Here is a 24511-nt window from a genome sequence, read left to right as displayed (position 1 = left end):
TTTTTTATTTTGCACACTATACACATGATAAGTTTCAAATAGTAGTTACAGAAATGTCAAAAATTTAGATAATTTATTTGATGATTTATAGCTGGGTTGAAAACATAAAAGACACAATAATGCTATAGAAAAAGTTTATACACTGTGTTTGGAGTATTTATTTTGATTTACTGTTTTGTGCAGGATATTGTGAAACTCACATTGTACTGCTAGTTTGTAATGATTAGCAATGTGAATGACACATGAAGGTAAGAATGTGGTCATCTGAAAGCTGGTGTGAATGGTTATCTTAGAAAAATCGCTTTACTTTGAAAGCATAAAACTTTCCTCTTTTTATAGTATGAAAGGAACCATAAGTAAGGAGGACCAATGTACAGTAGAACTCCAACTATCCGAATAGCTTTCAGAATTCCTACGGAAATATAGTAAAAAGATAAGTTTCTCTTTCTTTTTTTATATGAATAAAATAAAATTTTAGTAAAGCCAAGGAAAGATTTATGCGGAGAAAGTTTACAGGATAGGACAAAGATAAATAAAAGGAATAATAAAGGAGGGGGAATCCAGTGACAAAAGAGCACATGGGAGACCTTATGAATAAGGATGTTAGTTGTGGAATGTTATCTTAGGAATGTTGTTTGTTGACAAAGAAATGTGAACGCTAGACCCCCTTGGTCAGCTTGCTTGTGCCAATTGGCACTTGTCAGTTCACCTAGTGGATTGGGGAGAAGTCAAGGAAGCAATTAAAATTAGACTTTTTGCAGGTGTGAGAGGAAGATTGTTGAGAAAGTCGAAATTCCTGAGGGGTTGAAGGAAAAATCGATTTCGAACGCAAAACACGTGGGTAGTCGGCTTTTTATTGGATGTGGTCCTTCACCAGGTGGACGGTACTGCCTATTCACCACTGTTTGGTTTGAGTCAGTCTGTTCTGTTATTGCGACTGTGTTGGTATACTCGCATGTTATATGTTTTTTAATTTTTTTTTTAAAGTTCACTCCGCCATTTAATATGGCTTCTAAACGAAAACCTGTTGTGTTATCCTTAGCGGATAAGCTAAAAATCATAGAACAGTCAGATAAAGGAGTTACGGGCAAACAGTTGGCTGAGATATATGGTGTTGGACAAGCTACAATTTCTGACATTAAAAAGAGCAAATCTACTCTAATAAATTTTGTGTCAGTTCTTGAAAATGAGGATGGATGTTCTTCGAGAAAATCAATGAAGGCCGCCACAAACAAAGATTTGGAAAGTGCCATTTTTATGTGGTTTTTACAGCAACGTTCTTTAGGGAACCCAATTTCAGGTCCCATTCTTTGTGGAAAAGCTAAGATCTTAGCTGAAAAGCTGGGTTATTTATCTTTCAAAGCAAGTAACGGCTGGCTAAGGAATTTTAAGTCTAGGCACGGTATTCGTGAACTAGATTTAAGTGGTGAAAAGTTATCTGCAGACTCCAAAGCTTCTGAAGAGTTTATTGGAAAATTTAAAGTTATAGCAGCCTCTTACGATTCCGACTTCTTACACAACGCCGATGAGACTGGTCTAATATGGAAAGCTTTACCCAAAACCACTTTAGCTTCTAAAAGAGTGCAGTGCTCCAGGGCATAAAGCTAGTAAAGACCACATTACTGTGCTTAACTGCACGAACTCTACTGGGAGCCATAAAATACCCCTTCTGTTAATAGGGAAGTCAAAACGCCCAAGAGCATTTTAAAATGTCAAAAAACTTCCCCTATTTTACAAAAACCAATGCAAAGCTTGGATGACTGCAGCACTGTTTACAGAGTGGTACGATGAAATTTTCATTCCTGAAGTGAAAAAACGCCAAAAATCTCCTGGAAAAGAAGGAAGTCCCGTGCTTTTGGTTGTTGATAATGCACCAACTCATCCCACAGAAGAATTATTGGAAAGAGGAAATGGCCAATTTAAAACAATCTTTTTGCCACCAAACGTAACAAGCTTGTTACAACCAATGGACCAATCTGTTATTGAAACAATGAAGCGTCTTCACAGAAGTCAACTTTTAAGGAAGCTTTTAGTAGAGGGAAAGGAGGAAGAAGGTGTGTTAGATAACCACAAAAAGATAAATTTGAAAGATTGCGTGCACATGGTTGAGGAAGCTGGGAATTTGGTTAAAGATGTCTCATTAAGACGTGCATGGAACAAGTCAAAAGGCGTATCAACTAAAGAAGAGAAGGAAAAAGAGAAAAGGGAAAAACAAGTTAAAGAAGAAAAAAAGGGAAGAGACAAAAGATGAGGATGCCGTATCTCTTGAGGAATTCAGAAACATAATTTTGAAAATTCCTGGATGTTCAGATGTCAGCGCTGAAGATATAGGAGAGTGGATGACGTTTGATTCATCAGACTGTGGATTTCAAATTTTAAATGATGATGAACTTATTGAAAGTGTGATGGAGGAAAGTGTCGATGAAGATGACCCTAAGGCTGAAATTGAGGAAGACACAGGGCCGTCAGCTAGTGAAGCATTTTCTGGCCTTGAAACTGCATTGAAGTGGATGGAGCACCAACCCGAGTTTGACCATATGCAACTTCTCACTGTCAAACGGATGTGCGACTTAGCTGCCCGAAAACGGATGAAGACAGTTAAACAGCTTACTTTAACTGAGATGTTTAGCATATAATAACTTTCATTTACTGCAAGGTATGTACACATTATTCATAAAAAGATCTCTTTCCTTAAAAACAGTTCTTTTCCCTCATCTCCACTCTACATACAATAATTATTTAAAAGAAGCATTTTTAAAAAAAAAAAATTCAATTATCCGAATTTTTGATTATCCGAATGGGGTCCGGTCCCAATTGATTCGGATAATTAGAGTTCTACTATATTGTCAGTTTTATCATGTCCTTTTTTATAAAGGGAAAAACATTAAAAAAAAATTTTTATACTGATTTTCAAAAAAATCATAAATTTGAATTTTACACATTTTTATTTGGTGACCTGAGGTGGTTGCCTAGGTTCACTTAATAGAAAGTTTGGAATTCATTATTGTATATTGTAAAAAAGTCTTCTACACTTAAAATACTTTAAAAATGAAAGAACAAAAGCCTTACCAATTTGAAGCAGTTTCAACTATAACCTCTTGAAATGATGCAATAAAGTTAAATTTTGAAGCCTTTTTATTCACACGTTTCAATCTTTGCCATACAGAACTCATTTTGGAACTGAAAAATATAATTCTTTATATCTTATATTCTTTTTTAATTTTTACAAACAAATATTTTTTCACACTACATAAAACATTAAATTCATTTACAACTTGAATTTTAAACAAATTTTTAGAGCAACGCAACAGACCCCCATTTACCAAATTCCATATTTGTCACTATAAATGCCCATATTTATCAATGAATGTTACCTGAGGATAATCTGTAGATATGAGTTAAATTCCTGATTTCACGAAAAACATCACTTTCTGAAATTTTCTTTAATTTGTTAATTAAATTACAGACTCTGACTCCTAACTTGGCTATTCATTTTTATAACATGAATATTTCCTGTAAAACAAAATGGCTGAGAACGATAGTGTGCGCATTGAATTGGGAGAATTAGAATTTTGAAATCTAAACAACTTTCTAGATAACAATATAATGAAATAAATTGAGGTGATTTTTTAAAATTAATTTTACAGAAGAAATATCTTTCAATTTCTCTAAAATTACAAAAATGAAAAAAAGTTTTAACTTATAATTATTAACTATTAAATATCTATATTGATATTTATTTTAATTGGCAAGTGATGTGATTTTTAGCATATTAAAACAAGCAGTATGGATTTTACAGAAGAGAGAATCATACCGAAAGGAAAATTGATTTTGCACAAGTAAAGGAAATCAGGAAACCTAGAAAAGTTAGTATAATTAATAATAAAATAGGACAGTTTCAGAAAAAAATTAGGAATTATCATCGCTACTAATTTAGAACAAAGGAGATGTTTTTAGGAAATAAAAAAATGGACAAATCTGACCTCTCTAGTATATAAATGTATAAAATCGTTCATACGAGCTACCAAAATCCACAGAGAAATTTTGATTCATTAATAACAGAATTAATACAGTTTAGGGAGCTATTATTTTATGTAATTTTACCTTAACTTTTGTGAAAATAAGGTATATTTTTAACTAATTTCAATACGTTATTAATTTTTTTTTGAAGTAGGGTTGCCAAACATATATAAATTTACATCGCAAGTGAAAAATTGTCGTCTAGCCTAGGCAATAACAAAAGAAGCAACCAGTAAGAAGTACCAAGCTAGACCTTTTCCTTTATACAGTATTGCATATATTTTTCACACATTTGAATCACTTGGTTTGGGGTGTAGTGTGGCAGGCCTCCGTGTGGTGCACCCTGGGTAACGCTAAATCTGCTACAGTCTTTGCCAATCTCTTGCTGTCTTGTACTGATTTTGAAGACTATGTGAAGGTTTTTAAAAATGTTTTAAGAAACTGTTCTTTCAAGGGCACGGACAACCCCGGTATTAAGGTTCCTTTCTGGAATGCCAGTGGCCTTGCTATTGACAAGTTTACTAAACTTAAATACATTATTTCTCATGAAAAACCTGATGCAATTGGTATTGCTGAAAGTGGCTCATCTGCTGACAAGCTTGAATTTTTCCCAATGAAGAACTATAAATCATATTCTCTTAGACACTCTCGCCAAATAGCATCTGGAATCGTTATATTTGTTAAAGACATTCTCATTGCAGAACCACTGATTAAACATACCATGACATCCTCTGACGTCTTGGAAGCAATTGAATCGAGAGTGTGGAAAAACAACATTGGTGCTCATATTTCATTCATTTATAATCCACCTCGAAATAAACCTGATCTAAATTCTCTCATTGTGGATTGGAATAAACACTCCATTACTTTAGGAGATTTTAATGCCCACTCCACCAGATGGGGTTATGACCAAAACTGCCCTATTGGCAATTTGGTAGAAAATTTTATTGATACAAATCAGATTGATTTTATTGAAAACTCAAAGGCCTCACTTACTTTTCTTTCATATGGGGGCAGTTCTTCTCATCCTGACTTATAGCTGTCTCACCCAAGATTAACACCTTTGATAAAACACGACCTTATCAAAGCTCCAGGTGGTGCTGGTCATAAGATCCTTTCTGTGATTATCTCAGAGCCAAGACTGACTGAAGAACCCAGAATTACTCGATGGAACTTGAGCAAGGCTAACTGGAAGTATGCAGAATTAACAGATTCACTTTCGGGAAATTGTTCTTTACATGAAAATAATGATACGGTCCTTGATCGGATCATGATCACAATCTTGCAATGTACCAATGCTTGTGTCCCTAGGGGTCACATTAAAAATGCAAAACCTTTCTGGAATGATAAACTTCAGGCGCACAAGGAAGAAAAAGACCATGCAAGAGCTAGGGCAGAATCCACTGGCCACCCAGAGGATTGTATCTCCTTAAGAAAAAGCCAGGCCATACTAAAGAAAGAGATTTTAAATGCAAAACACTCTTCTTTTAGCAAGTTTCTGGAAAATATGAACTATCAAAAAGATGGACCAAAAGCTTTTAGATTTCTATCTGCTTTAAATGGAAAGCGCACACAACTTTGCAAACAACCTTTGAAGGTTGGCACTAGAACTTTAACCTCAAACCAAGATATTGCCAAAGCTTTTTTGAAACTTTATTGCAAGATAAGTAATTTTTACCTGATGACTAGGATTAAGAGGGGTGAAATAACTCTCTCTAGTGATAACCCAGAATGGAACTGCCTTTTCTCTTCACCTTTCATTGTTAAGGAATTTCAGAGAGGACTCCATTGCTTGAAGAGAGGAAAGAGCGCTTGTCCTGATGGCATCCTCCCTGAATTTATTTTGGAACTACTTGGCGTTAAAGCTAAGCAAACAGTCCACAATTTTGTAAACAAAACTTGGGGCTGCACTTTCCCGAGCCTCTGGAGAAAGGCTGATGTTATACCTATTTTGAACTATGGAAAAGACCCGACAGACACCCAAAATTTTCGACCAATTTCCTGGACCTGTATCCTAAGTAAGTTAACTGAAAGAATGGTCGTTGATCGGCTTCAGTTCTTTTCGGATTATAGTGGCCATATCTCTAAGAGACAGGCTGGTTTCAGACGTGGATACAACACAACCGAACAAATCGTCAGACTTTCACAGCATATTAAGGACGGCTTCCAGAGGAAGCAAAGTACACTTGCTGTCTTCGTTGATTTTAAATCGGCGTTTAACATGGTTTGGAGAAAATTGCTTCTTAGGAAGTTGCTTCATAAGAAAGTGCATGGAAATCTTTTTAAGTGGATTAGTGATTTTCGTTTACAAAGATTCGTGAACATTAAATATGGCAACTCTCAATCAGGGTATGGGCACTCCAGACAGGGCCTTCCACAGGGCTCACTTTTAAGTCCTGTCCTCTTTAATGTTATGGTAAATGACCTTTTGAGATTCATTAAAAATGCTGTTCCAGAGACTGAATCATTGTTGTATGCCGATGACCTTGTTATTTGGTCTACTGGCTCTGATATCTCTATGCTGGAGGAAACACTCAATTAGGTTTTAGAGGCTCTGGCAACCTGGACAACAAATTCAAGGTTAACCCGGAAAAGAAAAATTTTGAACTTTTTACCTTTAGTACTAAAAAGTTTAATGTTAACTTGGTATACAAAAATAGTACTCTGGGTCGGACTGATTGTGCTACCTACTTGGGCATAACTCTTGATACTAGACTGACCTGGACTAAATACATAAATCAAGTGGCAGATAGCCTGACAAATCGTCTTGGTCTATTGAAACGTCTCGCTGGAATAAAGTGGGGTTCATCCCAAAGTGTCCTTGCTTCCACTTTTACTTCTTACATTAAACCAGTATTTGACTATGGTTCAGAAATCTTTGTTACTGCCTCAGACAGTGCATTATCAAAACTCGATTTGGTTCAAAACAAAGCACTAAGACTCATCACTGGTTCTGCGATCTCAACCCCTATTCCTGCCATACAGCTACAGACAGAAATCCAACTCCAAACTTTGCATCTACAGGCCGCCTGTTTTTACGGGCCTTCCAAGATATGCCACTGCCAGATTCGACTTGGTAATGCCTGTACGGAAATCGGACTTCCACCAGACCGAGTTATATCCTATCGCTCTGGCCACTATACATGAGAGATACCCTTGCCAGCAATAGCTGCAGGTTTTTACCGATGGATCCGCCACTCTTTCAACTGGTAGAGCTGGAGCCGGTGCTTACTCCAAATATTTCAGCCTTAGAGAACCTCTTGACACTTGGGCAGATAATTTTGACGGAGAAATGTTTGCAATCCTTATGGCTATTACAGCTATTGGTAAACCATCTGAACAAAACATTGTTATCTTTGTCGATTCTCAGGCTGATATTCAGACCATTTCTGAATATAATTTATACCCCTCTGAACTTGAATTTAAGTGCAAACAACGCATCGACTCTCTTCTTTGTTCTGGAGAGGTATTTACGGAAATGAACGGACTGACATGATGGCTAGAGAGGCTTCAGCATTGCATCCATCTTCTCATCCAGTTCCCCTTAGAAATGCAAGGCAGCTTCTTAAGAGCAAATGCAGGCACAGAACAATATCTGCTCTTAGGGACTTAGCTGATATGGAAAGTCCTGGGCTAGCCTTCTTGATGACCAGCAGCACTCTCACCTTTCCCTCCTTCCCAGAGCCGAGGGAGTTGCTTGCCTTAGAATAATTACTGGACATGACTACATGCAGGCCCATCTATTTAAAATTAACCTGGTCAATTCACCTCTTTGTGTACTCTGTAACATTTCGTCTATGACTGGGGAGCATCTATTTGATTGCCCCTCTCTTCTTGACATTTGTTCCAGTGATGACTTTTGTGCCCTCTCACTTTCTGGAGCTACTTCAGTGTTGTATTGGACTGCAAGATGCCTTATGTCTGAGAAAACGATGGTGGGCGTAATTTAAATATTTTTCACACATAAAATCACAAAGCGAGGAAGGCAAGTTTTTCCACAGTAGATAAAACCACAGAAAGAAGTTGCCGATTAAGAAACAGATTTCTACTAATTCTAATTTTGAGTGGAAAAAATTATTTTTAAAAACAAATACAAAATGCTAAAACAATTTCTTTAAATAGTTCATAATAACAATCTTAATCTAGTTTAATTAATAGCAGTTATTCTGCTTAAGCACAATAACATGCCATATAAGTCTACAATTTTTAGATGGAACAAAAACTATTAAACATATAAACAGATGTAGAAACTTAAATTGACCTAGCAAACAAAATTACGATAAGTTCTTTTAGCTCTAAAATCAAATGATTTTGTTACAATATGTGTTTTTCTGATGATAATAATTTTTACAAAGTTTAACCGTGACATAAAAAGTCATAGAAAACATTTGATTTCTGTGACAAATCAATAAATTTTTTGGGAAAACAAAAATAGAATTTCAATTTAGTTGAGTTAGAAAAATGGCAGTTTTAAACTATAAATCAGAAGTGAATTTTAACAGAAGGAAATAAAAAAAAAGGGATATTACTGTATTTGTATCTGTTTGTTTCAATTGAAGCCGTCATGTGTCACTGTACAATTTTTGTACCAACTGTGGGTGCATGGAGGTTCATAAAAACAAGTTTACTCTACTTGGTGAGGTTTTCAAAGTTTCAAGGAAGTCCCTATATAGTTACACCAAAACTTGCTCACTATTTTAGTGCAGGTACAGGCACTGACATCTTCTCCCAATTAATCATTTTATAGGCGATGCAAGGATATTTTAATTCTGGTATTTATAAGACCAAATTGTTAATAAAGGTACCAAGTAGTACTACCTAGTTCTTTCCTAGTTAGTCTCCTTCTATGATATGAATATTTTTTTTGTTGTTTCTTATGTATCATTACTTGACCGAAACTTGGAAATCATTTTAATGCATGTACTCATACAGAAATCTTCCCCATGATTTGAAGGTATTAGGGATATTTCCTTATCATGATCTGTTGCACCAACTAAAATCGCCAAATGGATTTTAAACTTGCAATTTAAAAAAAAAACATGCAGAGGTTTGCCCCAATGTGGATGTAAGTAAGTTGGTCCCCTTCTTTGATGCTTTCTTTTAAGTTTCTCATGGACCCCTGCCCAGAAGTCACCAAAACTTGGTGATTATTTCGATGTGGATAAGAATATGGAAGTATTTCCAAGCTACTTATTTAATCAAAAAAGCTTGAATTAAAAATAATTTCAATTAAATTAATAACTGTAAGAGATTAAACTTTTCACAATAATTTACATTTTAGTTTGTCTATAAATTGCCAGAGAAAAATATGCCGCCCTTATTAGTTTTTCGTTTTATAATTAAGAATTTTAATAAGAAATTTATTTCTCAGAACAAAAGAAAATCTAACTATGTTAAACTTTTTTTTTTACCTAATAACAATAGTTTAATTATATAATAGTGAATTACAGTATTGATGGAGATTGAAATATGTGGTAAAAAGTCTATTTTAATCTCATTTTAAAACGCAGTAAAAAAAAACAGTAAATAAACCAAACATGACAATATACACAAACAGGAAAAAATGAAAAGGAAGCGAGTTGTATAGCTAAATTTTTCACAGACAAAATAACTGAATTTACTAAGGTTTTACCTTTTAAATATAAATATTGGACAAAAATTGGACCCCAAGAAAAATATCATTGAAATATCAACCCATGCATACCGTATATCCACCGAAAAAAAAGTTATTAATCATTAAAATTTTTTTTTGACTATCAAACTCTAGATTCCGTTCATTAAGTTAAAGACAGACATAAGTAAAAACCACAGCATATAGTCACGACGGCACAAACATCACATCCCTTTACTGTTTTTGTTTGATAATTATTTTTAATAGTTAAAATAAAAAAAAGTGCTAATATATATTAATATAATAAAAGTTTTCGTATCTACCTTAAAAGGATTGGTCACTTTCACATTTATTGATTTGGGTATTTTTTAAAACTTGTTTTGCAAAATCAAAATATGCTTATAACTTACATGGTACAAGATGCTGATAATTATAGAAATCTCCAAAGTGACGTCAGAAAAACATACACGAAGACGGCACTTTTAACCAAGTCGAACAATAAAAACAAAAAAATCGTTTTTACACAAATGAGGTAAAAATAAATAAATAAAATTTAAAAATTCTTCTTATTAAGTTTCTTATCTGTCACTTTTTCTCAATCTGAATGATTAACCTCGAATATGCAAATTAATTAGTTCAACGATATTTTAAGTTACAAAATTAAACACAAAAAAGTTCTTTCACCGAATAAACATTTCGTTTTTTCGATAGATGCAGATTTCTGATTCTGAAAATATTGGGAGTAGCCGCAACCTGGGAAATATGGTCCCCATAGTTTGGCCAGGAGAGCGGTCTAAAATTTAGACCCCTTAATGTTAATTTAATTTTGTGCGTACTTTGCCATATTTCAAGAAACTTTTAAGTGAATTTAAATACTTTTGCACCCAATTATAAACTCGCTTATTCAAAAGTAATTCCATGCAAAAAATAATTATTGTTTAGTATTTCTTTATTTAATTATAGTTGAAAAAATGTGGAAATGCATTCAATTATTTAGATCATTTTAAAGAATGCAATTTTCTATTGCACAATGCAAACTTCAAGCGAAATCAGTTGAAGAATTTCTGAGAAATCAATTTTTAAACAAACGAATTTTTTTAATTGATATGAATTAATTCTTACTGTTAATTTATTTATTTATTTATATTTATAATTATTAAGTGAATTTTCGAAAATATCTATTTGCAATTTGCATTTGATTTGAGGCTTATTTCACGGTAAGAGGAGAGCGTTAATTTGAATTATTATTATTCAGCATTCATGAATGGAGTACATGCATCTGAACCATGTGCGATCTTTATTAATTATTGGTGTTAAGATTTAACGCTTGAGTTTGTATTAACTTGAAATAAATTACTCAATAGCGCAACTCAGTTTCTCAGCGCAAAACTAGGGTAGGTACTACACCTCAGCTCTTTTAATGCAGGCGTCGACACTTTATGATTTTTTTTATAATTTCTCAATGCGCAATTCATTTGAAACTTATTTCATATTAAAAAGAGAGCGCCAATTTCTATTAAAATACCAATGTATAAATATAAATCAAGCAATATATTTAGAAAGATTTTTAAAAAAATTAGTCCCAAACATGTTACGTTCGGAGTATATGTATGGCTAATGTAGGGGTAAACACTTTGCTAATTATTTATTGGTTTTTGAAATGAATATTTGATGTTAAACTTGTTTGAAAAAGTGAGCGTCAATTTGTAAGAAAATACCCATATATATCATGAAATATTAATTCACATTTAGTCCAACGCAACTTTCAGTGTATGTATGTCAATAACATATAAACTCCTGTTTGTGAAAATTGCAACACCATGAAGGAATCTTCATAATTGAATGAAATTTAATACACAGTTGAGTGGTAGTGGTACAAATAAATGATTAAACTTTCAAAGCAAACAAACAATAACAAGAGATCGAAATCAGTATTTTGTGTAGCCATCACGCTTCGCAATAAGTGCTGCCACGCGACGTGGCATGGAGTCAAGCAAACTTTGAATGTGTGTCTGAGGAAGAGAATTCCATACTGTTTGAATGCGTACCCAAAGTTCGTCTGTAGAAGCAACAGGACGAGGATTACGAGCGAGACGCCGATCAACGAAATCCCATACATGTTCAATCAGCGACAAATCCGGGGAATACGCCGGCCAAGGAAGAAGTTGTACCTGTCTCGATGCAAGGAAGGATTGGATAGACCTAGCAATATGAGGGTGGGCATTGTCTTGTTGAAATACAGCACCTGGCAAGGCTTGAAGGAAGGGAGCAGCTTGGGGCTGTAGAACTTCACTAATGTACCGGTTGCTGTTCAGATTACCCACAATTTGTAACGATTGAGATCGTCCATGATATGCTATAGCACCCCAGACCATAACTCCGGGTGTTCGTTCACTGTGGCGTTCGATAACGCACTCCGGAAGATGGCTTTCACCGGCATAGCGTCTGACACGAATGCGGCCATCATGGTACCTCAAATTGAAGCGAGATTCGTCAGAAAACACGACACGCTGCCAATCAGCACGCCAGTCCCTATACTGGTTGACCCATTGCAGCCGCAGGCTGCGAAGGTTCAGCGTGAGGGGGATCCTGTATAAAGGAGTCCTTGAGCGCAGTCCATGCTGCAGCAGACGTCTACGAATTGATGAAGCACACAATGAAACACCTGTAGCTATTGACCACCGTGCTGCCAGTTGTCTAGAAGGAGTCACACGGTCCGTTAGCGCAACGCCGAACAGGTGTCTATCATCGCGAGCTGACGTGACATTTCTTGATCCACTCCTGGATTCCCGAGTTGTCCGACATTCGTCCATCTGCTGCTTTCAAACACGCATCACTGTACTGCTGTTACGCTGCACACGAGCGGCTACTGCACGATAAGATAATCCAGCTACACGAAGGCCGATGATTCTTCCCCGTTTAAACTATGTAAGTTGTTGAAATCTCGCTCTCTTTCGTCGAATAGGCATAAGTAATGTTTCAACGTTTACCACTAGCAGATAACCACCGATAACCATACTCGCTTGGCTACAGACGTCTGTTTATTCGGATTCATCCGCCGTACAGAGGGCGCTGAGTCAGCATGCGCATGCGCTACGGATCTGAAATTCTAATAATTTGCATATCATGCTCTACTTTGCATTTCCTGAAAATTTCAGCTCACTCTCGTAAGTCCTTCATGGTGTTGCAATTTTCACAAACATGAGTTTATCTCTTCTCGATTTTTTTTCTTTTAATGTTTTGCAATTCAGAATTCATTAGATGCTAGTTTTATATTAAAAAGCGAACATCAGTTAGTTTGAAAATACACATACAAAAAAGTTATAGAATTTTTTTTAAAAAAGGGCTTATTTTCCTATACACATTACGTTAAGAGTATGTATATTCCTGTCTTAAGGGTTGATTCTTCATGATTTTTTTAAAAATATTTTGCAATGCAGAATTCATTTGACACGTATGTTTTATATAGGTATAAAAAAAGTGAGTGTCAGTTCGTTTAAAAATACCCGCGTATGTCCGAAATATCGATTTAAAAAAAAATTGTTTAGTTCAAAACATTTTAGGTTCACACCATATATCGCTTACATATGGGTAGACAAGAATTTTTTCTAATTATTTTGCAAAACGGAATTAATTTAAAACTCATTTTACGTTAAAGAGGGAGTGTCAATTAGATATAAAATTTTGATATACATAAAAAATATTCTTCGGAGTTTTTTTAAAAAATTTATTTAGCTCAAAACACGCTAAGTTTAGAGTACGTTTATCGCTAATATAAGGATGGATACTTTGCGAAGATTATAATTAATACTTTCAAAAATTTCACATTATTCGATTCAGACATGTGTGAGTATTTTCAGGAAATATGGTACTCATATTTTTATGTGAAACCAGCGACACTTTAATAACGTAGCGAAAAAAAATTTTGAAAAATTGACTAATAAGAGTTTTTATGCTAGATCTATAAATGAGTGGTTTTCAAACTTTTCGTGCCAAGGAAAAGGAATTCTTTAAGTTAAAAACATTTTCTACGGAACCAAACCCCATTGTCATGCAATACTTGTTTTTTAAATTTATTGATGTAAATATTAATTATAAATGTTATTATTTTAATTTATTTTTATCTTAAATTATCTTGGACCTATGTGTTTTGCAAACCTTATTTTTGAAACTAATTAAAGTAACAATTAGAAACAAATTTAGTGTCTCGAGTCATTTTATCTTTAATAATCTTGAACCTACACGTTTTGCAAACATTATTTTTTCAATTAATCAAAGCAAATTTTAACCATAAACTTTAGTATCTTGAGTCATTGTACCTTCATTGCTTATTTTACCTTCATTGATCACTTTTCGTCTATGTGGTTTGCAAACCTTATTTTTTAAGTTTATTAAATTTAAATAAGCATTTTAGCTGCTTAAGTCAGTTTATCTTTAATGATCTTAGATCTATGCATTTCGCAGACTTCATTCTTAAAATAGAACATGAATAAACATGGAAAGATAATGGTGCAAAAACCTGACCTTTTATCTGGATGAATCACTAGAAACTTCGAATTATATTTGGAATAACCTTTTATCTGGATGAAACACTAGAAACTTCGAATTATATTTGGAATAAGAAATACCTTATTTAGATACAAAATTTATCTTAAATATTGCAAAGCGAAATTTTAGAAATTAAAGAAGATATTTGAAACTTATTCGAAAGTCATAACTAAAGTATAAGGCATGTAATTGTTTCATTTTTTAAAAATAGCTTAACCCTCTTATCTAAACTTGAATATCAAGAGCAGCCTTGCATCTTGCTTCCAATTTATTTATTTTTGATTATTTCGTTTAATTGTATGCATAAGAAGAAAATCCTGCTTCACAAAGATGGGTCTAAACAAACGGCAGCAAAATGTTTATAGCTTTTTACGCTTTCAGGACATGCGCCTTTATTTTTACCAAAAATCAATTAATGGCATGCTTTCAAATTTTGTTTTAAAACTGCAATTGCATTTAATTATAATCAAATACAGACAGCTTATTTGGCTTAATTTTAATGTTGTAAAAGCATTGCACTCCTATTGCATCATCCTCTGGAAAATATTCTAATAATGATTTTCTTTTCTTTTTTTTATTTACTGTAGCAAATGTTTTATAATATTGTCTTGGACATAATTTTCTATTTCTTTATGTTTCTTCTGTGAAAATTCAAAAAGGAGGAGAAGACATTCAATTAAAAAGTTCAAAAGAAAATTTCAATTTCGGCAATAGTAGAAGATATATTAATTTCTTTTTTCAGTTATAACACTGTTACGCCGTTCATTTTTGAAACTATGCAAGACGAAAAGGAGATTTGTATAAGTTACTTATAATCTGATAAAAATTTCTATTAGTGATCAAAATGAAGCCTAATACTAATGTTTTGGATTTATGTATAGGAAAACAATACAAGCACTGAGTGAAAAAAAATAAAATCAATTATAAATAGAGAGAGTATGAGATATACATAAAAATATTATTATTTATGCTAAAAATTGTCAAACTTTTTTTTAACCTTATGTAATGTCGAAAACTTAGATAATAACATAACTTTATATTTACTTAACTATTCTACTGTCCAGTAAAATTCTACTGTTAAGTTATTTTTTGAGTGCCATTCTTATTTAATTGGGGTTTCCAACAATTTTCTCTTTCTTTTGATTCAAATTATAAAAATGTTTAAATTTTCTTTGAAAATAAAACCTACACGTTATTTCTAAAAAAAAAAAAAAAAGACATTTTATGTTAGTGAAAATATTTAGAAATTATACAAGCTAGATATGAAATGGAACATGAAATACAAATCCATAAAAAAGGAAATTTTTGCTCAGGTAGTAACTACGAACTAAAACTATTTCAATTAGTATATGAATTTTATTAATATAAGAAGTAATCAATTTAAAAAAATTTGAAACTAGCGAAATTTTCTAATTTAACTCCTTTGTTGTTGTATTATGCCGCTTGTCATTACTGACAAATGACTTGTCACTTCTGACTGCTGACTTAAGGCAAAGTGGTGCGCTCTTCGCTTGCCGAAGACTCCCCTTGTAGTAAATGGTGGCTGGTGCATGTTAAATTTGTAGGGTCACAAAGTCCTGTATGCTCCCATAATTAATCATACCTCTGGGAATACTGAATTGGAGATTGATCGTCCTCTGGTTCAGGTCAAAATTACGATCTGTGGAAAATGACGACGTATGAATGAGTGTACCCTATAAACGGGATGTGACGTGCGTGTTCTTGAAGTCATATTCTTGGCCACAGATGGGGTCACTGAAAAACAAGAAACGCACTCTCTGTCTTAAATTCGCTTGGTTTCACCAAGCAGGCTTGCTGATATTGGCCAATAGCATTAGAAACAACAACAGAGGTGCGCTACTTCTTGCTTTCCAGTAGCGCCATTTTGGAAGAATTCAATTTCTGTCACACACATACGTCTCAGCCCGTTTTACAGGGAGGACACATTCACACACCATTCATCCACCTGCAGAATTTGACCTGAACCAGAGCACGATCAAGCTCCGATCCTGTTTCCCCAGAGGTATTGATTTGTTATGGAAATTTGGAGGATTTTGTGATCCCAACAGTTGGAATCGAAATCACGACCTCTTGGACAACCTACCAGGCTATCCCGGCCCATTTAACTCTCTTATTTTTTTAAAATAAACGAATGCTCAAAATACATTTGATCTACATCGTTGATTATCTTTTTATTTTATTTTGTAACACGCATTTTAAATTCTCAGCCACCAAATGAATAAAAATATACAGGGAGAATCATAACCTTCATTGAACAGCCGACTAAATGTTTGTGTTTACGACTACCAAAGTTACGACAAACTAGCTTTTGTGGAACTCTTTTTGATGGAACTAACTTGCATTTGAGATATATGAAGAGGATAAACACGAAAACCTCCCACGGTTAACCCGATGACAAGGAGATTCTAACCCATGATCCGTCTACTGCTGAGGATATTTTACGTCAGCACTGTTATCGGTGCGATTCGGGAGCAGAATTCATATCAACCAGCCACAGCTGGGATTCGAACCTGGGTCCTCTTATTGGGAGACAAACTCTCTTATATCTTGAGCCACCGTGGCTCATCTTTGATGATCGTATTATATACCAGTATTTACAAATGAATTTTTAAATTGGGAAATTTAATTAAATGGGATGCTAATGCTTTTTTTTTCAGTTTTAGGCACATGTTCCACCATTGATATTACAATAAAGATTATAATTTATGTGATAAAACATTTAGTATCCTTTCAAATAATTTATTTTATATCTATCAATCATACGCCAAATAGAAAAAATTTAAACAATGAATTTCTCTATGGAAGCAATAAATCTAATTTAGAATTTTTTACGTCCTTTAAAATTTTATAAGTAGTAGGCTAAAATAGCAGAGAATTATTTAGCATCATATTTCTAAATTTCAGTGATAGGTTGTAGATTTACGGATTCGGGCAAACGAAGTATAAAAATTACCACCTAAGATTAGTAAAAAAAATGGATAATAATAAAAAGAAAATTAATAAAATAATTTTAAAAAAAATTTTAATCGTAAAACAGCTCCGTATTTTCGGTAAAATTTACAGTAACAAATTATGGAAGAGCCTGAATAGTACTCCACCTCTTTCTCCAAAATAAATAAATAAAAAATAAAATAATAAATTAATAAAAAGTAAAAAAAATAAATAGATAAGTAAAAAAATAAATAGATCAGTAAAAAATTCAGGTTGGCATTTAGTTCTAGTCCTACTTGATTTACTACTACATATTTTAGTTTTGACATTAAAGTTTTATGAAATTTTGTATGTAAAATAAACTTTATATTTGAAAAAAATTACTTTAAATATAAAGTAAATATAAAGTAATTTGTTTTCAATGATAGCCTGTATTTGTCTGAAATTTTAAAACAAAAGTTGTTCAATTAACTTCTGCAGCTCCGCACGCTTCCTTAATACGAGCTTTCGTGCAATACAAAACTGTAACGAAAGCAAAAATGTAGTGAATATGCAACAGGTTTTAAAGTCAAAAAATTAACTGGAATTCGATGATTAAAGTTTTGAAATTTTGCAGTTTAAGAAATTTTAAGTAGAGTAGACGAACTATTTCATAAAATCAAAAGGCTTAAATGTTGTGAATATAATCTTTCAGAAATTCAAGAAACTAAGTTCGTAAACAGATTAAAATCTGCACGCCTGAAGTGGCAGTTGTTGCTATTCTTTTTTAAATAGGACTATCAAGTTCATAATACAATAATTGGTAGTTTGATTTAGAAAATTGAGAGTAATGTTGAAGGTTAAATAAGGGTCTACTTTAATATTACTTTTAAACATCAACTTTGGCAGAGTCAGTTAAAAGGTTCTTAGTTTTTAAATTTTAATATTTTTAAGCTATTGAGTCTTTTCATAGAAGTTTTAAAAGCCTATTCTTTAACGCAGGAAAGCGATCAGCTCGTTGTACTATATTTGATAATGAACTTTAGCCTAAAAATAAAGCTCTGTTTGATTAATTGAAGTGCTAACACCCCATAAATCTGAGCTGAAACTGGATATAGGGGCATTGCTTTACAACACAGGTAAACTTGTGTGAAACGAAAAATTCCATAACAACTAGACGAGCGTCTGCAGTAAAACAGTGTCCCTGCAGCAAGAGTGGCTTTTGGAGTCCTGGCTTTGCGACGCTAAATCGCGTGTTTGTCACCTGTCATCTGAAGTATCAGAGGAACTGTAGCACTTACAGCCGAATAGCAATAGAAGCTGTTAAAACTATCTTTTGAACTAGTGCATTAATCACATTTTAAAGGGCTGGGTGGTGTATAGTAAGATCCTTTACTGCAATTTTAGGTTGCAGGTTCATGCCCTGAAAATCTTCCAGCACTTAGTGTGTAATTTGTGCCCAGCACTTTGCTTTGCAATAACTTTCTGCTTTTAAAAACTACCTTTTTTAACGGTAATGGGAAAACAAGCTTAAAAATTAAACTAACAGTGTACTCACTACATTAATTATATATTTTTATAAATTTCCGCTTAAAATGATTCAAAATTTCTAAATTTGATTGAAGCTTAGGCCCAAAATTGGATCTGTCATTTTGAGAAAGGGTCAACTTCAATTTGGATCCATTGAAGGAACCCTTTTTTCAAAATGATTCTTTCTATTTTGACTTTCATAAAATGAGGTTAGTAAAAAATTAAGAGCTGTGAAATAAAATTTTAAAGTTTTTAGTTAAAAACTTAACCGAACGAAATTTTAAATGCAGGAAAGAACTTTCACCAGAAATTTAAGTTGCATTACTTAAATGTTGCAATCACATGCTTGTTTAAAAATATTTTATTACAATAATTTTAGATAAAACACTAACGTTTACTTAAATACCCATTTACATAATTACCCATTTACAATTCTCCAGCTTACAAAAAAAGAACAGTATAGGTAATATTTAAATTTTTTAATCAAGCAAGTTTAGTGGCGAATGTTTTGAGTATTTTGTATTGAATGAACTATTGAGACTTTAAAATCATAATTTGTAAGAGTTTGTGTTTTGTCTTGGGCAGAAAATAAAACTTGTGTTTATTTTATTTTTGGTCTTTTATTATAACAAATTTGTTAGGTTGTATAGATTGCGATAACCGATGATCTTAAATACATACTTTAGCACGAACTCGTATTTCCGTAAGAAACCTAAAATATACCTAATTAAAAGATTTAAAATAAAATTTACCGAAATTTTCCTTAAATCCAAAACCAGTTTGCTCTGCATGGTAGAAAGCAAATTTTATGACATTTTACATGATTTAGTTTATTAATATATTCGAACACAAAACTTTCCTTAGATTATCAGCATATGTTATCAGTTTCCTTCCGTAATGAAAAGAAAATGTCTAATCACTTTAAATGCACTGTTTTTTTTTTGCATTGCATTATTAATTAATTCAAATGTAAAGATTTAAGAAACATATTTGGCAGCAACTTTTTAATGAAAATATTAATTTCAAAAGTGTTATAAATGCAAACAGATGTTAGAAATTTTCTTTGCGAAAAATGCTATTGCATTTTGGACTTAATTTTTCTGGTTTCTGAAAATTTGACTCATTAAGACAAAAAAATTAATTTTTGAAATTTTACGAAGCTAAATTTAGATTTCTAGGTCTTGTTCAAAGGCCACATGCTTTTTGGAGTTTAATCTAACTATTCCTAAGTGTCAAAAATTATGTTAAATTTACACTAAATTAAATAAAGCAGCCTGAACCTTAGGGATGGAGTCGCAGACTCGTGTAAAACAAAATTTTCATGGATTCTTATAGTATTGCTTCAACGCTAAAAATAGTTAAATCTTAGTAATTTTATATAGAATATTTCATATTTTAAAAGAATATTAAAAGAATATTTAAATATAACATGGAAATTATTTTCTTGCGATTTCACTTTATGGTATCCGATTTTTTTTCACTTATGAAAACATTGGATTTTAAATTTTCTGGTAGATTTTTACTATTTTATTTATATGTAAAATTCTTTTTTGTTGAAATTCTAATAAGTGCTTATCACCGGCTCTCGTATGTTAATTTTTAGAAAAACGCAAATAAAGTTTCATGAGGTGTTGCGTCTAATACATAATATTCAATTGTTATTGAAGGAGTATAATTTGCCTAATTACATTCTATTAATCTTAGTGTTTTAAGAACGGATGTGTTAAATTTTTTTAACCTGCTGAAATATGCCTAATTTCGAAGAAAAATAAACTTCGATCCGCAAATTTGCAATCAAATCTGTAAACAAATCTGTAAATTTGCTTAATATTTAATACGAGATTTATCTTTGGTTAAAATCGCAGTAAGTGTAATGCGTAAAATCGCAAGAATTTCAGTAGCTTTTCAGTACTGATGTTAATCGTGAATATAAATATGGAAAAAGAAGTCTTTCGAAAAGTGCAATAAAGAATTGTTTAAGTGCCACATTTGTTTTTATTCATCTATGACAGGGCTTCTTAAACTTTTTTATATAGCGACCCCCTTCAAGCTTAGGAAATTTTAAACGACCCCCTCCTCCATATAATGAAATATATATTAACCGTAGATGTAGATGTAATATCGCACTATTTTACAATGTAAATAAAATAAGGATTAAAGAATACGTACCCATTCATTTCACATATATATAATTGGAAACGTTGACGGGATATCGGTCGTAATAAAACACAATAAATAGAATGACATAAAACTATATATATATTTATTCAATAGAAAAAATAAACTTTTGTAACAATTTTTTATAAGAAAACATAAAACTATATCCATATATTCAATAGAAAAAATAAACTTTTGTAACAATTTTTTTAATAAAAACATATTATTAACATCAAACAATATTAATGTGACGGATGTGATTGTTTATTTTTACACAAATAATTAAATCTAGGCTCAATTTGAGTTAGTGCAGATCGTAATAAATTTTCAACGTTTATTAAAGTTGAGCGGTATTTTGATTTTATGTAAGTTAATGTGGAAAAGGCTGATTCACATAAATATGTTGTACAAAATGGCAGTAATTTGTTCATTGCCATTTCCGATAGTAGGGGATATTCTGATTTGATTTCTATCCAAAATTCATGCACAGGCACTTGAGAAAATCTAAGTCGCAAGGTAGTATCACTTGTTAATTCGGCAAATTCTTCTTGTGCTTTTAAGTTTAAAAAATTAATTTCTTCCATTTCAATTGAAAATGGATTGCAAATCCATTGTTGTGTATCGATATCATTGGGAAAATACCTATGCATGTAAACTTCCATATCCTTCAAATGATTAACTATAATTTTTGTTATAGGAGTATCTTTTTTTGAAATATTGTTACTAATTATATACTCGTCAGTAAATGGAAACATTTCGAGCGATCCACTTTCCACTCTGTTCTTCCATATAAGAATTTTTTTAACAAAGGCCTCAAGTTTATTTTTTAACATAAACATATTAACGCAGACTCCCTGCATTGATAAATTCATATCATTGATTTTATCAAAAATATCTGCCAAATAGCATAGCTTGAGAAGCCATAAATTATCTTGAAAATAATCGGCCAAATTAGAATTTTGCTCTGTTAGAAATATAAGAACTTCATCTTTTAAAGTTAATAATCGTTTCAAACTTCGACCTCTTGATAGCCACCTAACTTCAGCATGTAGCAATAAACTTGTATAATCCGAATCCATATCACTGCACAAATTTTTAAACAATCGACTATTAAGTGCTCGACTTTTAATAAAGTTAATGATTTTGACTGCATCAAAAAACACAGTGTTTAATTCTGGTGCAATTTTTTTAACAACAAGTGCCTCTCGGTGAATCATACAATGTGTAAATGTAATATGATCATTTCCAGCTTTAACAAATGCTGTAAAACCAAGATCTTGTCCGGTCATTGCTGCAGCACCGTCCGTGCACACACCAACACAATTTTTCCAATTTAATCCTTCTTTTTCAAAAAACTCATTTACTTTTTTATATATATCTTTTCCACGAGTATGACCTTCCAGAGGACGACAAAACAGTATATCTTCATGAATGCTTCCCTCATAAATATATCTTACAAAAAGTAACAACTGTGCCATTTTTGAAATGTCTGTCGACTCGTCCTGTTGTATTGCAAACTTTGAGCTGTCTTTAAGCCTCATAAGAAGCTGTTGAAATTGATCATTGCTAATGTCTGAAATTCTTTTGGACACAGTGTCATTTGATAATGGACTTTTACTAATTTCAGCAGCATACTGTTTTCCATGAACAATTTCAGACATTCTTATAGCTGCAGGTAGTAAAAGTTGCTCTCCAATAGTAAAAGGCTTTTTCGTTTTTGCTATCAAATACGAAACTTCATACGATGCCAATAGATATTTATCATTCAAAGTAACATACTTCTCCAAAGTGTTCTTTTCTTTATTTGATGTTTGCAAAAGACGCTCAAAATATTCTATTGGCTTTTTTGATAACGTTGCATGTTTAGTATTCAAATGTCGTTGCAGTTTTGACGGTTTCATGCTTTCTGCAGCCAAAACTTCTTTGCAAATTAAGCACACTGGTTGTTCTTCATTGTTGTGAGAAGAGCATGTGAAGCCATACTGCAAATATGATTCGTCATATTTTCTTATTTTTGTATTGCTAGAAGTCGGATTTGAAGCACTGCAACTTGGTTGTGACGGCGTGGCAGACTTATTAGTTGGAATTTTAATTAGCCATTTATCCATGATGGTTAAATAATAATAAATAATTAAACAAAATGTAGTTGAACTTTAACGTAATAATTAAAAACACCAACTGAAAATTACACAGTAAATACACACATGTCACTACGAAGACAAAGCTGAGTCCAAACTGAAGTACAAACAGAAAAATAACTACACTCGAATCTTTACCAGTGCAATGACAACAAATTACGATCAGATCAACCCCGACGCATGGCGTGTTCAAAGTGTGCAGCGCACAAAGGCACCGTATCACAAAGACGCCGAAAAAGAAGCTTTAATTTAATTTTTTTTATTATTCTTTTATAAAAATAATATGCCGATTCGCCTAGCCTAGCTTGATTATGCTTCCGTATTGTATGTGTAAGCTGTAAGGCGACGCGGCGTCTGGGTACTTATAATCACTAAGTTATCTTGCAAACACTGACGCCGGCGGCCAGACATCAATGTCGAACGTTCAGTTGAAAATCGAGGAGCGCGTTGTATTTATTATTTTAAATGCTACTTCCATATTTTCATTTATAGGCCCTACATAACAGTTTTGCATTGCCACTTTTTTCAAAAAATAGTTATAATAAAACTACAATAGTATTTTGTATGATTTTTATTTTTATTTATATTTGTACGTAGTGTGTATACTAATTTTAAAATTTTATTTATAATGATTGAAAAGTATCAGATCTTTGCGACCCCCTTTCAGTAGCCTCGCGACCCCCCTGGGGGTCGCGACCCACAGTTTAAGAAGCCCTGATCTATGACATTTACTTTTATTTATTGAAAAATAACTAAGGGAATTTAAATACCCAATTACTTTCCAAAACTGTAATAAATACAAAATAGATAGTTTTTTAAGCTGGTTAGTTTAATTTAGGAAATTACCATAAATTTAAAATAATACATCCATGCTATATCTACACATGTTTAAACTCAATTTAAATATAGTTTGCTAATGATTTGTGCTAATGATTTAGTTTTTCAACTAAAGTAATATACTTTAGATATTGAAATAAAACAGTTCTTCAAAAGAACTTGTATTTTCAATTAAATAAAATCGAAAATATTTTAAATCGAAACTAATAAAAGTATAGAGTTGTAGGCAGTCATTGGAACTCTATATAAAATATAGTACAAATTAATGCTCCTTTTCTCGTAACTATGATTCTTTATAATTTTTATTCACCACTTGAACAAATTACTGAGGGAACCGGAGCAGTTGAAAACCCATAAATAACTGTGAAGAAAATAAATTAGTATAGCTCAAATGCTGATCTAGGAATTGCGACTGCAGCTTAGTATTTTTCATGGTCAATCTTTCAATGTCAGAAGTACCTGCTTATAGAAGGCCTTTTCTAAAGCTATTTATCCCCCAATTTTTGCGAACAAATTATTTCTTTTCACTCTATTAATATCGTTTAAGTTCAGAACTTTGCTATGAAAGATTCATTTCAGTCTGCATTTCAGTTCGGCACGATGTAATATCGAATTGTCACTTACTAAACAAAATTGTCATAATTTATTTGTTGTACAGAGGGAGCGACATTTTTACGTTAAAATCTTTGCAATCTTATCTTCAGCTCTCATTTTCATTCGCTTTTAACATTAAAAAAAT

General features: G+C 32.6%; 2 protein-coding genes across 5 annotated transcripts in view; both read right to left on the bottom strand.

Annotated features, from left to right (window-relative positions):
* The window catches only part of Ehbp1 (Eps15 homology domain containing protein-binding protein 1), a 78233-nt gene extending 68171 nt beyond the window's left edge, over positions 1–10062 (bottom strand). For 2 of the 4 annotated variants that reach the window (XR_011638262.2, XM_016063575.5), the window contains exons 1-2: positions 9653–9990; positions 3070–3180 (exon numbers count right to left, since the gene is read on the bottom strand). Coding sequence is in view for 3 of the 4 variants with exons in the window: in XM_016063575.5 (XP_015919061.3) it covers positions 3070–3180; positions 9653–9702 (161 nt within the window). In the remaining variant the exon portion in view is untranslated. Of the gene's footprint in view, positions 1–3069; positions 3181–9652 lie in introns of all 4 variants that reach the window. The other 2 variants (XM_016063577.5, XM_043042935.3) reach the window with 2 other exon arrangements.
* Positions 10063–12163: 2101 nt separating this feature from the next.
* Positions 12164–22905, bottom strand: LOC147801245 (zinc finger BED domain-containing protein 5-like). The gene is made up of 2 exons (XM_087154456.1): positions 22162–22905; positions 12164–12265 (listed from the first exon to the last, which is right to left on the bottom strand). The coding sequence occupies exons 1-2, from the start codon at positions 22903–22905 to the stop codon at positions 12164–12166; spliced, it is 846 nt and encodes a 281-aa protein (XP_087010582.1).
* Positions 22906–24511: the final 1606 nt, after the last annotated feature.

Source organism: Parasteatoda tepidariorum, chromosome 11 (genome assembly GCF_982258835.1).
Source record: "Parasteatoda tepidariorum strain Cologne lab strain chromosome 11, Ptep-v5.0, whole genome shotgun sequence".
Taxonomy (NCBI): Eukaryota; Metazoa; Arthropoda; class Arachnida; order Araneae; family Theridiidae; genus Parasteatoda; species Parasteatoda tepidariorum.
The sequence above is the reverse complement of the archived record's forward strand: the minus strand, read 5'-3'. Positions and strand labels throughout refer to the sequence as shown.

Excerpts from the sequence above, each read along its gene's own strand:
- LOC147801245 (XM_087154456.1), bottom strand. The coding sequence starts at position 22,905 with ATGGATAAATGGCTAATTAAAATTCCAACTAATAAGTCTGCCACGCCG. Across the intron at positions 12,266-22,161 it reads GAAAAGATATATATAAAAAA|ACGTCTGCTGCAGCATGGAC; the intron begins GTAAATGAGTTT and ends ATCAATTCGTAG.